This window comes from Electrona antarctica, assembly GCF_951216825.1.
Source record: "Electrona antarctica genome assembly, chromosome: 14".
NCBI lineage: Eukaryota > Metazoa > Chordata > Actinopteri > Myctophiformes > Myctophidae > Electrona > Electrona antarctica.
Window position 1 is genome coordinate 23,882,117 of NC_136795.1, and position 16,802 is coordinate 23,898,918.

Sequence of the window (16,802 nt, forward strand, 5' to 3'; positions counted from 1 at the left end):
TGGTCAATTTGGTTCCATTTGTACCCTATTAGAGTTACAGACCTGTAAGGGTCATTTCACTCTTAAGCCCAAACCACACCAAAGTGTCGGGTCGGGGTAAAACCGTTTTTAAGGTCAACCACACCAATTCAACTCCTTGCAAGTTGCAACTCAATGAGTTGCATTGATGTTTTTTTCCTTAAAAACCGACCGTTTGGTCGGTCAAACCTACCCTTTGGTGTGGTTTGGGCTTAGAGTTACACACCTGTAGGTGTTCATTTGGACCCCGCCCTGGTGAGCCCTAAAAGCGTAATTTCAGTTTGTATTAATTAACCCTCTTGTGGCCAAGCCTAATTAACAGTGGATTGATTCTTCAGCCAGCATTTTTCAAATGTTTAATTTGTCTTTTTAATGCCAATAGAAAAATCCGCGATATACACACTATATCTCATTCTGACGGGGCAAGACCATAGTATTGGGACAATCAGTCCTGATGGTGGCGGTAACGTCACCATTTTGCCGATTCTGACCAAAAGGAGCGAGTGAACGATGACCACATCCGGTTAGGATCAAAATATCCGGCAGTAGCTTTGCTAGTGTGCCACAATGAAAGATGTCCGGAATGCTAAGCTATCATCGTAATTTTCATAACTAAGTCAAATTAAGCTCTAATCAAGCCCAAAACATCACATTTTACGCAGCGATGCATGCGCGATCACGCGCGTGCGCGATCGACCGTGCACACGCGGATTTTCGGCCGGTTTTAGGAAGATTACATCGGCCGTTAGCCAAATTAGCTAAAAAATGCTAAATTTTGCGACAATAAGCTCCCGATTATTGGGAATCAATCGATTACGTCAATTACGTCAGTGGCCATACTGCTGTGCTGCCTCTGGGCAGAGTCGCCATCCATCTGTCTGTCACTATACCCTGATCCATCTGTACTATACCCTGATCCATCCATCCATCCATCTTCAACCGCTTATCCGTAGTCGGGTCGCGGGGGCAACAGCTCCACCAGAGTGCTCCAGACTTCCCTCTCCAGAGCAACATTAGTGACCTCCTCCTGGGGGATTCCGAGACGTTCCAAGGCCAGTGAGTCGATGTGTTTCTTCCAACTGCGCCTCGGTCTGCCCCGGGGTCTCCTCCCAGTGGGACGTGCGTCGAGGACCTCCCTAGGGAGACGCCCGAGAGGCATCCTAACCAGATGCCCTAACTATACTATGAGTTATTGCCGTCAAGTAGGAGATATGGTCCCTGTGTGGAGCTACCATAGTTCAAGTAATCATTTGTCCCCGATCGCACTCCTCAATGGACTCCTTATGGAGGGCAGCAGATAGCATGTACCTTGCTGTCTGGCAGAAGGTTCTGAGGTGGTGCTAAGGTGTTGCTCTTGCTGCACTAGGTATGATGGTTGGGGTGATTTATTATGCTGGAGGGTGATGATGTATAGAAGATGACTGTTAGGGTGGTACTGTACGTGTCACTGTGTGCCTCATTATTATCATTATTCTGTACTGTACTGTACTGTACTGTACTGTACTGTACTGTACTGTACTGTACTGTACTGTACTGTACTGTACTGTACTGTACTGTATTGTACTGCTGGTCCGTGTCTCCAAGACAAATTTATCCTATAAGGGTAAAGTAACCTTGAACCTTGATTGAACCGGGTCTACTGACTCATACAGTCCATCCTGTAATTGTCTGGTCTTTTGACATTTCCTGTGACACTGTGAAAACACATACAAGCTAACGTACAGAATACACGCCCAAGCACTGTACTTTCCTAATCACTTACAACATTACTTAACCACTTCTGCTTTTTTTTTTTACTTATTTGGTCAAATGGCTGTTTGATTCAGTAATCTCTTTCACCGTAACATCTTGCCTCACACCCTGGCATTTCAACAGCAAAAAGGAACTTTACAGGGAAAGAGTGGAGAAGTGTGAAGAGGTCAGATGTCAAGTCTTAATATTTATCTTTACGCTTTTTTTTTTTTTTTAAGATATTCTTTGCGGCTTACGCCTTTTATTGATTTTTGAAGGGACAGACAGTAGGCTGACAGGAAACGGGAGAGAGATGGGGGAAGACATGCAGTAAAAGCCGTGTCGGGCTCGGGAGTCGAACCCGCGTCACACTGCGACTGGATTACCAGTCGGGTGCCCAGACGGTTACGCCACCGCCTGGGCACGTTCTATACTTACTATTGTTGATAATCAATTTGTTATTGTTGATATTGCTGCTACAATGTTGAGGAATCACAACCTAACCACAACCCAAACCCGAACCCCACAAATACTAGCTCTAACTCTAACCTTAAAGGGATAGTTCAGATTTGTTTAACTTAAGCTGTATGAAATACTTGCCATTAATATAGTGGTTGCAACTGTATTAATTGATTAGTCCCGTGGTGGGAGTTCTGCTCTGGTTTTGATGAAATATTAAGTAGTTCCGGTCATTTTGTGGGGGGCACAGGGGGCCACGCATTAAAAGTAAATTAATCCACAAAACTAACTTAATTTGTATTGTTGCCCTATTTCTAAAATATTAGTGCAACTTTCGTTCATTTTTTACCCCTCTATCACACGGAAGACGGAACTATTCTTTTTGTGTCCATATAAATAAACATGTATTATTATATCACCACGCCCAAAAAATTGTTCCATGCGATAGAGGGGTCAATGTTGAACGAAAGTTGTGCTAATATTTTAGAAATAGGTCAACAATACAAATTACGTTAGTTTTGTGAATTAATTTACTTTTACTGCGTGGCCCCAGTGCCCCCCACAAAATTACCAGAACTACTTAATATTGACCAAAACCAGAGCAGAACTCCCACCACGGGACTCGGGCAATCAATGAATACAGTTGCAACCACTATATTAATGGCAAGTAAAAAAATCTGAACTATCCCTTTAACCTGACAAACCCTAACTCTAACATCATATATGACTAACCCTAACTCATTCTGGCTCAGCCGCTCAGCCGAAGTGCTCATGTTTCCCCTTCTCCTTTATTTCACTTTTATTTTACCAGGAATAGTCCCATTGAGATTAAACATCCTGGCCAAAACAGCAGCACACAAGGTTTCACATATAATAACACAAAATCAACATCCAAAAAACAGAACAGATGAATGATGTTCAAATGCCAGCTCATGTGCAGACAGTGGTCCTTAATTATTTTATTTATATGACCATGCTGACCAGAGAACCCAGTTTGAGATGGCTTTGTAGCTCACACCAAGATGATGCTGCAAACATATTAAAATAGCCTAAGTAAGAGGTGCAGTTTGGCAAACACAGCCTTATAAATAAAATACCTCCTCCTGTAGTCCGGCAGACGCTGAGGTGTGGTGGGAAATTTGTTATAGGCCTATCGCTTTTATTATTATTTTATTTTTTGCCTAAAATATTGTTTATATAACATACATTCATGAATCCACCTGCTGACCGTCTGTCACTGTCAGCATTGAGCACATTTTTTATAGGGGGTTATTATGTGACTTAGGGCTTAGAAATGTTGTTTTCTATAACTTGTATTATTGAAATGTAATCCATAGGCCTAGTGTAAGACATAGTCACCTATCAGCTATGTAACATAAGAGGATTACATGGAATTAAATTTGATGAAACGGCCTGAGTTAGGCCAATTTACCTAACTTACTCCTGAATTAGACAATTATTTGGTTGGCCTTAAAGTCACAAAGCCCAAAAAATTGCCTATTTTGGCCTAAGTCACACTCTTTAGATATGCCATTTTGCTAAAAGGGGCGGGACATTCATCAGGACTGAGTGGGGTATGCAATTGTTGCGGGGTATTTTGTTTTTGTAATGATTTGGCGATTTAATTTACATATTTAAAAAAAAAATCCTTTACTGTCCAAAACGTATCAACATATCAAATATACGATGTCGTAAAGTATAAATGTCTGTCTGTCTGTCTGTCTGTCTGTCTGTCTGTCTGTCTGTCTGTCTGTCTGTCTGTCTGTCTGTCTGTCAGTCAGTGACCAAAGAGATTATCAACTTCTGGGTGTCAAAGGTGAAAGTGTCAAGATAAAGGTCAATATCAAGTACAAATGTGTAGATTAATGCATGTAAACAAATGATGTTGGTTGGTTGGTTGGTTGGTTGGTTGGTTGGTTGGTTGGTTGGTTGGTTGGTTGGCTGGTTGCATGGTTGGTTGGTTGGTTGGTTAGCACGTTATGTAATCAGTAGGACTGAGAACCAATGCGTTTCATAGCACCACCCCCTCAGCTCAGCATATGAGGTAGCTGGCCAGGCATAGGGGATAGGCGGTGTTTCACCCAGGTTGTTTCCTGTTCCAGTCAGGCTTTTGGGTGGCGTTTTATTTGTGCTCGTAGCATCGAGATAAGCTCTTGGTTTTATTAATATAGGGTTACCTGTCTCTAAGTTGATTAATGTAGACAACCTCCAGTTTATTTACGTTTTATTCTCTTTCCTTGTTAGAGTCTTTATTTTATTAATGAAAAGTGAGTCCTCATGATACGTTTGTATTACAGACAGTGTGTCGACTAAGCAAACACACTGACAAGAGCCTGCATGGCTAGTGTGTGTGTGTGTAGGCCTGCACACACAGAGTATAATGGTTTGGCTACGTCAGCGTTGTATTCAAAATCTGATTCTGAGTACAACCATGACAAGCACTTTAGCTATTATGGTAAATTGTGAAGCTAATTTAAGGTTTGTGTTCCATTACAGATTGGGCCTCATACTGTGAACCGCTGTTCTATTTATCTTTTTGTTTTGGATTTCTAAGTCTATGCTGCTATAGTTTTTATTCCTTTTTTTGTTGTTGTACTATAGCCCAATTGGCATTTTAAAAGGGTCCTCACTTTTGCTGCTTTAACCAAAGGGTTAACTAAGTAACCGCCAAAGACAGATACATAATGGTTATATTGCAGATCTGCACTCAAGGATTACTGTCCCTTTTTCAGTGTGGTGTTTTTGGCTTTTAGCCTTTAGTATTAATTTGTAGTGATCTATTGCAGTGTTAATGCCAACTATACTTGGCTCAGAGTTATATTGTACTTATTTGCAGTGGAGCAGGAATGTTTGTGAGCCATGTTAATTCCTAGCCTCCATTAGCCATTGCTGTGTGCATTATTAGCCAATCCTGTGTCAGTTGGTAGTTGATTGGTCCAAGCTGTGATCTATGTTTATGCTGATTGTATATTGATATTGAATGTTATTTCTGTCTCTATTTGTGTACTGTGATTGATGTTGATATTAGTATTATCTTCTGTTTTAGACCACACACATCCAATGTTATGCCCATGTATCTGTGTTACCATGATTTCAAGTCCTGTGTCCGTGTTCTGATCAACACCCCATGCTGCCCTCTATGTTACGATTGGTTCCCAAACCGTGACGGAAGAGGTCTTGAGGACGGTTTTAGTTGAAGTTGAGGGGGTATTGAATTCCAAGCCCCTAGGCTATGTGTCTACTGACCTTGCGGACATAGACCCTGTCACGCCCAACTATTTGCTCATGGGGCGGCCAGATCCTATACACTTCCTCAGGTTGTATCCCGAGTCTGAAGTGAACGCCTTGGATTCAAAGTCAGGTTTTGGCAGACCAATTTTGGACCTAGTGACCTACTTCCTACGACCCTATACTGGTGAAATTATCCAAACCACCCACCATACTCCACTACACTTACCCTTTCAATACACAATTGGGACTAGTGGTGTAGTTACTGTGACATTAAGAGTACTTGGTGACTCCTTATGGTTACAGTTAGTTAGCTAGTTAGTTAGTTAGTTAGTTAGTTAGTTAGTTAGTATTTATCTCTCTTACAAAAAAGGGAATTAAGGAACAGCTGAATTGAATGAAGTTATATGACGATAAGAAGTGTAACATCTTTCTCAACCCCTCTCTCTCTCTCTCTCTCTCTCTCTCTCTCTCTCTCTGTGCAAAGAGGAAACTAAGGTTGTTCAGAGTAGGTCATCTCAGGACAGGATGAGTCTCGCTCTGCCCTGCGTTCTCCTCTGTGAGTATGAAACTAATACTAATAAATATTATCAATACTAGCTCTGTTATATCATTATTATTATTATTACTACTACTATTATTATTTTATTTTATTTTATTTTATTGTTGTATTATTATTTCTTTATCTCTAATATTAGTAGTAGTTGTAATATTTTAATATTCAAATATAGAAATGTATCTAGGGAACGTAGAACTCAGGGAACATAATGACCATCTTATACATCAACATTTTGTTACAGTATGCTGCTGAGTTTGAATACAGTGAAAACCATGTTAATGGAATCAATGTTGTAGTTGGTTTGAGATCTTCACCAGTGTTTTCACCTTGCTGTTAAATGTATCATTTCAACAATAATGATGTAAAGCATGTAGGCCTTTTTGATGTTGCTGTATGTGAATGTCTATTCCTGTTTAATATTGTGTTCTGTATCTCGGCTACATTGAAAATGACTCAAATGAGTGCCTTCATGCCCCTCAACTGTCCTACACTGAGCTGAAAGTATGAACGCCTACAGTATTATCCATTGTTGATTTTTACAGAAAATGATTTAGTTTTAGTCATAGTCTTTGGACTAAAAAATCATTTAGTTTTAGTCACCTGAAATGTTGTAGTGTTAGTCTAGTTTTAGTCGACTAAATATCACAAGATTTTAGTCAACTAAATCTACTGTTGATTTAGTCGACTAAAATGTATTTTGGCAGTCCTTGATGGCGTCGTAAATTCGTAATGGCTACTTTTAGACTGCATGCTGAAAATAGCCGATCTACAAGCTCACAACTTGTCTCAGCGCCGTAAAGCGTCTCGGCTATTTTAAGCATGCAATCAAGCGTGAAATGTCTTCTACTTCTACTGGATCTCTTCCCCAGAATCTCCACTATACGAAATTGTCTTTGTCTTTGAAATTGTCTTAATTTGAGTCATCGTAGCTTCGTTTTTATTTAGTTTTCCTTAGTGGAAAAAAGGTAGTTGACGAACATTTTTCGTCATAGTTTTAGTCGACGAACAGCCAAGGGGCTGTGTGAGACTAGCCAGTGTGAGTATGTTGGCTTTCCGTATGGAAGAGAAGACCTGCAGGTTTGAGTCCCGGGCGTTACATAGAAACATTCTCTAGTATTGGCTCCGGTAGTATAACACCAGGGATCTGCAGCTGCGCTCAAAGGAGTACACTTTTTCTTTGATGATTGTTGTTCTTGAAAATGCAAATATTTATGTTATGTTGATATTGTCTCATCAATATTTTTCAGTGCTGGGTATCATCTCCTGTGGACACAGTCAAGGTGAAGATTAATATTTCTTTATTTTTTTATTCACCCATAATTTCAGTCATTAAACATATTTATCAGTTTATCAGTTTATTAGTATGTGTATTAAAGGCAGTGGTGTAAAGTAACTGTATTTCAAATATATATCATATATATATATATATATATCTACATCTCAAAAGCAAATATTGTACTCAATTATGTGAAAATGTTAGTCAGCCTATAGTTATACTTATACTGTGTGTGTGTGTGTGTGTGTGTGTGTGTGTGTGTGTGTGTGTGTGTGTGTGTGTGTGTGTGTGTGTGTGTGTGTGTGTGTGTACAGTATATATATATATATTGGCCATTTGAAAATAACAAAACAATTTTCATACTTTTGCTCAAGTAGATTTTGAATACAGGATTTTTACGTGTAACAAAGTAGTATTCTACTTTACTTAACTAAAACATGTGAGTACTTCTTCCATCACTGATTAAAGGAGCACTACTTCCACCCATTTTCAACCTCATCTTTGTAAAATGTAGTGTTTCTCAACAGGGGTGGCTGTATGAGTCACAAGTGAATATCTCTTTAATTGTTTTGTTTCCTACATTTTGTTTTGAATTGTTATCATTTCAAAACAACTTTTCTCATGAATTAAAAACAAATTCAATGATGTTTCAAAAGAATTTCATGAATAATGATAACAAAAAAACATAAATTAGAAAACAAATGTTAAAGAGGTAGGGAAAATAGCTGATCTACAAGCTCACAACGCGTTGCATTCTGTACAAGCTTATGAAACTATATAATATTTATAAACAGTATTGTACTGTAACTGCTCATGAAAATATGTCATATTGCATGGATTGTGTCACTATACGTATATGGGAGGAAACTGATTACAAAAAGATTATGAAGTATGATGTCAATTTCACCACTTCCGTATAAATTTCAACACATTAAATGTGTTATCCAGCAGATTATATCAGGTACACAAAACAAATGGGGCTAAAAGTGTTTTTTGGTTAAGCATATAGACTCTGTTGGTGCTATGCAGTAGCAGTGGTTCCCAAACTTTTTTGCTCAAGACCCAAAAGAGAAAATAGACGTTTGCCCGGGACCCAAACGGGAAAATGGCAGATCTACAAGCTCACAAAGTAACGCCATAAGTGAGCTTGTAGATTTGCTATTGTCAGTACTTCTTAAATGTTTTTATTCTTTTATTTATAGAAATGTGTGTGTATTATTTTTTTTAATGTAGGAAACAAAAATGGAGATATTTACTCACAACCCGGAAACAGTGCTATATAGCACCTGTTTTTGCGACCACAGGTCGCATTTACTATGAAAGCGTGCATTTCCCATCAGTTAGTTAGTTAGTTAGTTAGTTAGTTATAGTTAGTCCATTATATGGTCATGCCTAGTGACATCACGTGACATCATCAGGGATGGAGATCCCATATATGGGAATGCCCATATGGAGATCCCTGATGTCATCAATTTTGGGCAGCAACTCTACATCTGACCTCAAACCCTTAGATCTCCATATATGGAGCTGACCTGTTCTGACATTCCATATGTTGATACTTCCCCATCCATCCTTTCTCTTCAATGTCTCCCTTTTGACTGATACCTGTCCATTTAAACTCTAGACGGGCCTGCCCCAAAGTTATTAGTGCAGCCACGGCCAGCAGCAGGCGAGACTGGAGTTCCCAACAGGCCCGAAAATTAAGTTCCAGTCCTACCTGGGCCCTCATCAAACCCTGTACAGTGTACACTCAAGACACTGCCCCCGCTGTCACCTTTAGATCTCCATATGGAGCTTACGTGTTCTGACATTCCATATGTTGATCTGACCTCATCAAACCCTGTACACTCAAGACATGCTCCATGGGGGCACGGTGGCACAGTTGGTAGTGCTGTCGCCTCACAGCTAGAAGGTGCTGGGTTCAATTCCCGCTTGGGAAGCTGTGGGTGCTGGTGGTGTGGAGAGAGAGAGAGAGAGAGAGAGAGAGAGAGAGAGAGAGAGATCAGCTATTCAAAATATATCCAATCAAATAGAGCGCAGAAGTCCCGCTAGAGGGCAGCATCGCCCTGGGTCACAGCGTTATGTTTTGTGTTGGATTTAGGGGAAATTTAGATTCTTAAATCAGCTGGGAGATTGTAGGCTACTCATCAGGATATGAAGCATCAACTAACGGTAAAAATGTAATTTATCCACACAAAAAAACAGTTACACAGCTATCAAATGTAACTCAATATCATACACGACAGTCACAAACCTGACAAAATCACCAAAGTGGTCAGTTTATTTTTGGAACGCAGTTCTTATACGACGTAAAAGATTTCCCTAGATAGGCTAATCTCTGTTTTTGCTGTTTCAGACAGACAGACTGTGATTGATATCCGATCTCCCATTATTTGCAGGGTCATACTCATATCTGCCGATACCGACACTGACAGATTCCGATATTATACAGAGACCACAATGGAAACAAGCCTAGGCCCTAGTGGTTAATTTGGCCCAAAGCCTGTTAAACTGTTTAAGTGCCAGGGACATTAAGATGAGCTGAATCTAATTATGCACTGATTGCCAGGGGTTAAGACGAGTTAAAAAAAAAAACCCCACAAAACTGGTGTCCACCAGGTGGCGCTGAAAGAGTTTTTAATAAAGTATTCAATCAATACACTCTTTTCCAAGTGTCTGTTTTCACAACTGAATGACTACTGAATGAGACGAGTAGGCCTACTCAAATTAAATGTAGATTTTTATACCGATTCAATAATCAGTATTATTTTGAGACCATTCCGATATGGCATTTTATGGCCGATATGGCCAATTCAGATGCCACCGATTAATCGTACATCCCATACTTGAAATCTATTGTATTGTATGCTTATTGATTGTGGTCAGTAACATGAGACATGGCGTGCTGAGGATTGGGTGCTGTAACACAGACAGAAGCTGACTAGATAGATAAGTCTGTGTATTTTAACAGATTAAACTGTCAAAGAGAGAAGCCGTCTGGAACTGCATTATTCCACACCACAGATCAAACGTTACACATCTATCACTACAGGCAAAAAAATACCTTAAAAAAGGTAGTAAATGACTATGCCACCTTGATTTATCAAGAAAATGAATGCATATTAAGTAAATCGGGTTCCCCACACAGACACAAGTTCGATACAAGGGCTTGAGACAAGTTCCCCCAAACACAGGGAGATGTTTTATTAAACTTATGTCAGTCCTTTCAACTATGTCACAATATATTCAGTGTTGGGGAGGAAACTATACAATAAAAAAACACAACAGAAGAATTAATGGCTCAAACAATAAAAATCAAACAATAAAACTCAGGCTAAACAAAACAGCAGTGGTGAAATAACCAAGGAATGGAGGACAACATTGTTTAGTCACTTTACACAAAGATACACCATTAATTGACAATAAATAGATTGATTTAGGCTATACCTTGGAGTAGCTGTGTTCTCTCACACCATCTCCCTCTCGGTACAGCTCGTCGCTTCTGGACTCAAGACACATGCCCTTAGCCTGGATAGGAACAAAATGATTAAAATACTACTCAAATAAAATGATAACAATATCTGTGCACCATGTTACTCACTCAGTCAGGGAAAAGCTAAAAACACAAAACCAATAAGACACAGGTCAGAAGACCCACAGCCAGGCCAGCATCAATCAGCAGCCATGTTTGCAGGCATTGTATGGTGGCCACTGAGGCTCAACTCTGCCTGGCTACATCTAGTTAAATGATAAACAATGACAAATGTGCTTTCCAAACAGGTCGACCCAAGGCTGTTCTGAATGTGTCTACTACATGGTTGAGTCCTGGAGATCCAGTGACTCTGAGCTGTGAAGTTAAAGAATCGCCTGCAGACTGGAGGTTTTACTGGTACAGAGCTGTTCTTGGGCCAGAAGGCTACATCAACGTCACAGAGCTTTTACCTGGTAGCCTCAATGGGACCGTAGAAGGTTCCTACGTCATCTATGGTCCTACAGGCACAGCTGTCTATGTGTGTAGAGCTGGGAGAGGAGACCCAGTTTATTACACTGACTTCAGTGACAATAAGTTTGTGTTTTCTGGTGGTGAGTATGACTCATAATTCATCATTCTTCTGGATTGTTTTCTATTTGTAAATAAAAAATCACACCCGTGTGAACTGAGTGGTGTAATATAGCCTGTCTGACGTAATGAAATCATGTCTGACGTAATGAAATCACACCCGGGTGAACAGGGTGAACATAGCAACCATGCTCATTTTTTCTGCACAGACTAGCAAAGCCACCCGGGTGAACAGGGTGAACATAGCAACCATGCTCATTTTTTCTGCACAGACTAGCAAAGCCACCCGGGTGAACAGGGTGAACATAGCAACCATGCTCATTTTTTCTGCACAAAAAAGCCAGTTGTAGGAGTGGTTTACACCACTCAAAAAAGACTTGAGTATTATCATTTTTGTATACTCATCATGACCTTAACCCCATTATATCTCAAAGGCAAATGTTGTACTTTTTAGACTCCACTACATTTCAAATATATCAATATTGCCACTTAGATGTTTTATTTATATATTTTAATACCGGTATTTAAACCTCAATGCATTGACGTTAAAATGAAAATGTACTTTTTAATATGTACTTTTTAATTGATAAGTATTTTAGTAATTTAGGACGGGAACCACTTTGGGGGGTTTTACCCTTCAAGACGGGAACCCATTTGGGGTTCTTGTTGCTCTGCAGTATACAGCAACATTACAACATTTTTATAATATGTTTTCTTCAAAAAAGAGTAGGGTATCAGTGTATATGGGTATCTTCACATTTCTAAAGTTACAATTTAATGACTTACAACTATGTCAGTACTCATATCTGTACTGAGTACAAATTCGGAAAACATGCAGTTGAATAACATTTGTCCAGGAGAATCTATGCTCTGACTCAAGTACTTAGTCCGCCACTGCCACTGTCATTTTAACAGTGCTCTTTGTTTGACCTCTGACCCCATGTTGTGTTTTAGATCGTCATTCTTCAGCTTCTCTCACAGTGAGTCCAGACAGAAGTCAACACTTCATCAATGAGTCTTTCTCACTGATCTGTAAGGGAAACTCTACTGTTTGGACAGTGATGTATTTCACTGAGTACGGAGTCTGGGGCATAACTTGTTCATATACCACGTCAATGACCACATGCAAGGTCAGCAGCACCTATACGATCAGCAGTGTGTTCTGGTGTCAGTCTGCATTTGGACTGAGAGAGTACAGCAATGCTGTCAACATCACAGTAGACAGTGAGTCCAGTTCATTCACTACATAAAAATACTGCAGCATTCTATCAACTCATTAAAAACCACACTGTTTAAAGGTATTGCAAGTGATTTTCTTTGGTTAAAATAAGTGTTAAATAGCTCTATATTCTGATAGTACTCATTGCATTATTCCACACCACAGATCAAACGTTACACATCTATCACTACAGGCAAAAAAGTACCTTAAAAAAGGTAGTAAATGACTATGCCACCTTGATTTATCAAGAAAATGAATGCATATTAAGTAAATCGGGTTCCCCACACAGACACAAGTTCGATACAAGGGCTTGAGACAAGTTCCCCCAAACACAGGGAGATGTTTTATTAAACTTATGTCAGTCCTTTCAACTATGTCACAATATATTCAGTGTTGGGGAGGAAACTATACAATAAAAAAACACAACAGAAGAATTAATGGCTCAAACAATAAAAATCAAACAATAAAACTCAGGCTAAACAAAACAGCAGTGGTGAAATAACCAAGGAATGGAGGACAACATTGTTTAGTCACTTTACACAAAGATACACCATTAATTGACAATAAATAGATTGATTTAGGCTATACCTTGGAGTAGCTGTGTTCTCTCACACCATCTCCCTCTCGGTACAGCTCGTCGCTTCTGGACTCAAGACACATGCCCTTAGCCTGGATAGGAACAAAATGATTAAAATACTACTCAAATAAAATGATAATATCTGTGCACCATGTTACTCACTCAGTCAGGGAAAAGCTAAAAACACAAAACCAATAAGACACAGGTCAGAAGACCCACAGCCAGGCCAGCATCAATCAGCAGCCATGTTTGCAGGCATTGTATGGTGGCCACTGAGGCTCAACTCTGCCTGGCTACATCTAGTTAAATGATAAACAATGACAAATGTGCTTTCCAAACAGGTCGACCCAAGGCTGTTCTGAATGTGTCTACTACATGGTTGAGTCCTGGAGATCCAGTGACTCTGAGCTGTGAAGTTAAAGAATCGCCTGCAGACTGGAGGTTTTACTGGTACAGAGCTGTTCTTGGGCCAGAAGGCTACATCAACGTCACAGAGCTTTTACCTGGTAGCCTCAATGGGACCGTAGAAGGTTCCTACGTCATCTATGGTCCTACAGGCACAGCTGTCTATGTGTGTAGAGCTGGGAGAGGAGACCCAGTTTATTACACTGACTTCAGTGACAATAAGTTTGTGTTTTCTGGTGGTGAGTATGACTCATAATTCATCATTCTTCTGGATTGTTTTCTATTTGTAAATAAAAAATCACACCCGTGTGAACTGAGTGGTGTAATATAGCCTGTCTGACGTAATGAAATCATGTCTGACGTAATGAAATCACACCCGGGTGAACAGGGTGAACATAGCAACCATGCTAATTTTTTCTGCACAGACTAGCAAAGCCACCCGGGTGAACAGGGTGAACATAGCAACCATGCTCATTTTTTCTGCACAAAAAAGCCAGTTGTAGGAGTGGTTTACACCACTCAAAAAAGACTTGAGTATTATCATTTTTGTATACTCATCATGACCTTAACCCCATTATATCTCAAAGGCAAATGTTGTACTTTTTAGACTCCACTACATTTCAAATATATCAATATTGCCACTTAGATGTTTTATTTATATATTTTAATACCGGTATGTAAACCTCAATGCATTTAGTGCGGCGGATAACCAAACCAATTGTGCATTTTATGACTAAAGCATGAAACTTTCAGAATATCATCTACACACCCCAAGGTTTGATTTCAGACGTGGAACCACTTTCTGACAGACATCTGGTGACCTTGAGGGGTCATTGACCTCAAAATTGCATTTTTGCACGTTTTGCTCCATTATTTTCCACTATAATAATGATTTATTTTTGTTAAATGGAAGTTTTGTTCTAATGAATGACAACTTAAACCCCAATAGTCTACAGAGATGGTGAATCATGTCAACTTTTATGATATAAATGTTATGACATTGTTATAACATTAAAAACATCTAGGAGAGAGAGAGTGCGGAGAGAGAGAGAGTGCGGCGGTTAAGCTCATATATGGAAGGTATTGTGCATGTTATGACTAAAGCATGACACTTTCTACAGTGTTTCTATATATCATGAAGTTTGTTTTTAGACATGGAAACACTTCTGAATTTACATCTGGAACTTGTCAGAGGCTGTACACAGTCAAACCATGCTGTAAACCGCCATAGGGCCCATGTTAAACCCATAAATGTTGTTTCCTTTTATGATTAAAATGTCATCTATAGGCTGGCAGATGATGATTGTTTGCAAAAAGTTATATGTTGGACAATTTGAGTAATTAGCATAATGAGCAAATCAATTGCTTAATGAGCAAATTAACTGGAAATGGCTATCATTTTGCATCCATTTAACTTTGAAAGGTGACTTAAGAGTCAAAGTCTATGTTTGTGATATCCAGAAATTCATCTGTTATTATGGTGAAGTCATACACCCTTTCTTCATTAGCATAATTGGCATAAATTATGTAAAACATAGGTACAAATTAGGAATTAGCTATACAGTGTTATTGCTTTTAGTCAACATATCAAGGTTGTTTTAGAGTCTACATCTATATTATGTTACATAAATTAATCTCTTGCCATAACTAAATTATGAAATTGTTCCTCATTTGCATAATTTGCATAAAGTATATAATAATTCGTCTTTCGGCCTATTTTATGACATGTCTAATCCAGTGGAGTGACGGGGCAGCAGTGGCTCATGAGGTAGATCGGACGTCTTGGAATCTGAAAGCAAGGCATGATGCACACTCTGATGTCATGCATTGGCTGCGTTGGAACATTGATGAACATGTCTGTGATAAAAGCAGGCATCGAGTGTTATCAGATGCTTGTGCTTGTCCTCCTTCCTGTTAGGATGTCAATGTGATACTGTCTCCTTACTCTCCTACCCCGTGAGAAAGTACCATGCCTACCTAGTCTCTCAATACAGTTCCTGTTGGAACTTCTACAACCCATTCACAAGAAGGATGGCCATAGCTGAATGAGCCACCTGGGAAACAGAAGGTCCCAGGTTCAATTCCAGGCCCGGCAATGTGTCGAGGTATACATAAGCAAGACCCTTAATCCCCAACTACCCCCTGACCTCAAAGGTCTTGAGCAGCAATAACCTAATTGAAGCAGAAAACAGAATTTTCCAATATGATTAATATAAGGTCTAATACACAAAGATAAAGACAAAGAAGATGTAGAGTCTGAAGGAAATAAGGAGAGAGATGATGAAGATAGTGGTAAAAGACCATTGAGTGTGGTTCTAAGTGAACTCACAAGTGCTCATTATGGTACAATTTTTGTCCACTCAGTCTGTGTCTCAGAGTAGGGCTGTGGACAGTTCAGAGACTTGCCTACCGGTGACATTGTCGGTAGGCAGATTTGTTCATTTCGAACATTTAAATGTTATAATTTGATTTTGTATTAATGTGAGAACAATGACTTCTAGAATAGCTAACTTTCCAAAAATATAAAGTCTTCAGTTTATATTAGCTTGGATTGTGTTATGACAGAAATGGTATCATATTATCTCCCAACATCTCCTTACATTCCTGCCACCTAGTAGGAGGTTTAAGAGTATCCAACAGTTACTTCCCCCAAAACGTATGAACCCTGAACGCTCGCCATATACTGCCCCCAGAACCAAAATCATGAGATGAATAGGGCATACAGTAGCATTGGCAGCCATTTTCGGGTTCCATCGTTCCAGACCCCATTGTTTTTTTAGAATCAAGCCATCCAGGACCCTACTGAATCATGACGATAAAACATTTGATTCTGTGATTTATTTTTAAATATTTAATTATATAATATACTATTAGCATTTGTTTTGAGGTTTTTTCATTTGTTTTTATTTATGGTCATTAATTACCAGGATCCTGGATGGCTTGATTACATAGGCTTAGAATGATTGATATTGTTTGGAAATCTCTATATGTGAAATGAAATGAAATGAAATGAATGGGGTCTGGATGGATGGAACCAGAAAATGAATGGAGTCTGGATTACAATTTACAATTTAGGCATTTAGCAGACGCTCTTAATCCAGAGCGATGGAACCAGAAAATGGCCACCACTGCTATGCCCTATAGCACCTTTGAATATACTGTAACGATATTCATTGGATATAAAAACCAAACAAACTCATCAATCAAGTCTTTCTGTATTTTTTTCTTCCATAACTTAAAGAAATTAAGACCAATACAATAATGTTAAAA

At 39.2% G+C, this 16,802-nt stretch overlaps 1 protein-coding gene across 2 annotated transcripts; it reads left to right on the forward strand.

Annotated features, from left to right (window-relative positions):
• The first annotated feature begins 5,960 nt into the window (after positions 1 to 5,960).
• LOC306936364 (uncharacterized protein) lies at positions 5,961 to 13,833 on the forward strand. 2 transcript variants are annotated; one of them, XM_079519856.1, is made up of 5 exons: positions 5,961 to 5,995; positions 7,243 to 7,275; positions 11,052 to 11,354; positions 12,286 to 12,555; positions 13,469 to 13,833. In XM_079519856.1, the coding sequence occupies exons 1-5, from the start codon at positions 5,965 to 5,967 to the stop codon at positions 13,786 to 13,788; spliced, it is 957 nt and encodes a 318-aa protein (XP_079375982.1). In that variant the 5' UTR covers positions 5,961 to 5,964; the 3' UTR covers positions 13,789 to 13,833. The 2 variants fall into 2 exon arrangements, with proteins under 2 accessions (XP_079375982.1, XP_079375983.1); XM_079519857.1 differs by lacking the exon at positions 12,286 to 12,555.
• The last annotated feature ends 2,969 nt before the right edge of the window (positions 13,834 to 16,802 follow it).

Bases quoted from the DNA above. Each gene is read 5' to 3' on its own strand.
- LOC306936364 (XM_079519856.1), top strand. From the start codon at position 5,965: ATGAGTCTCGCTCTGCCCTGCGTTCTCCTCT. The intron at 7,276-11,051 runs GTGAAGATTAAT...CTTTCCAAACAG, and splicing joins CTCCTGTGGACACAGTCAAG to GTCGACCCAAGGCTGTTCTG. The intron at 12,556-13,468 runs GTGAGTCCAGTT...CTTTCCAAACAG, and splicing joins TGTCAACATCACAGTAGACA to GTCGACCCAAGGCTGTTCTG.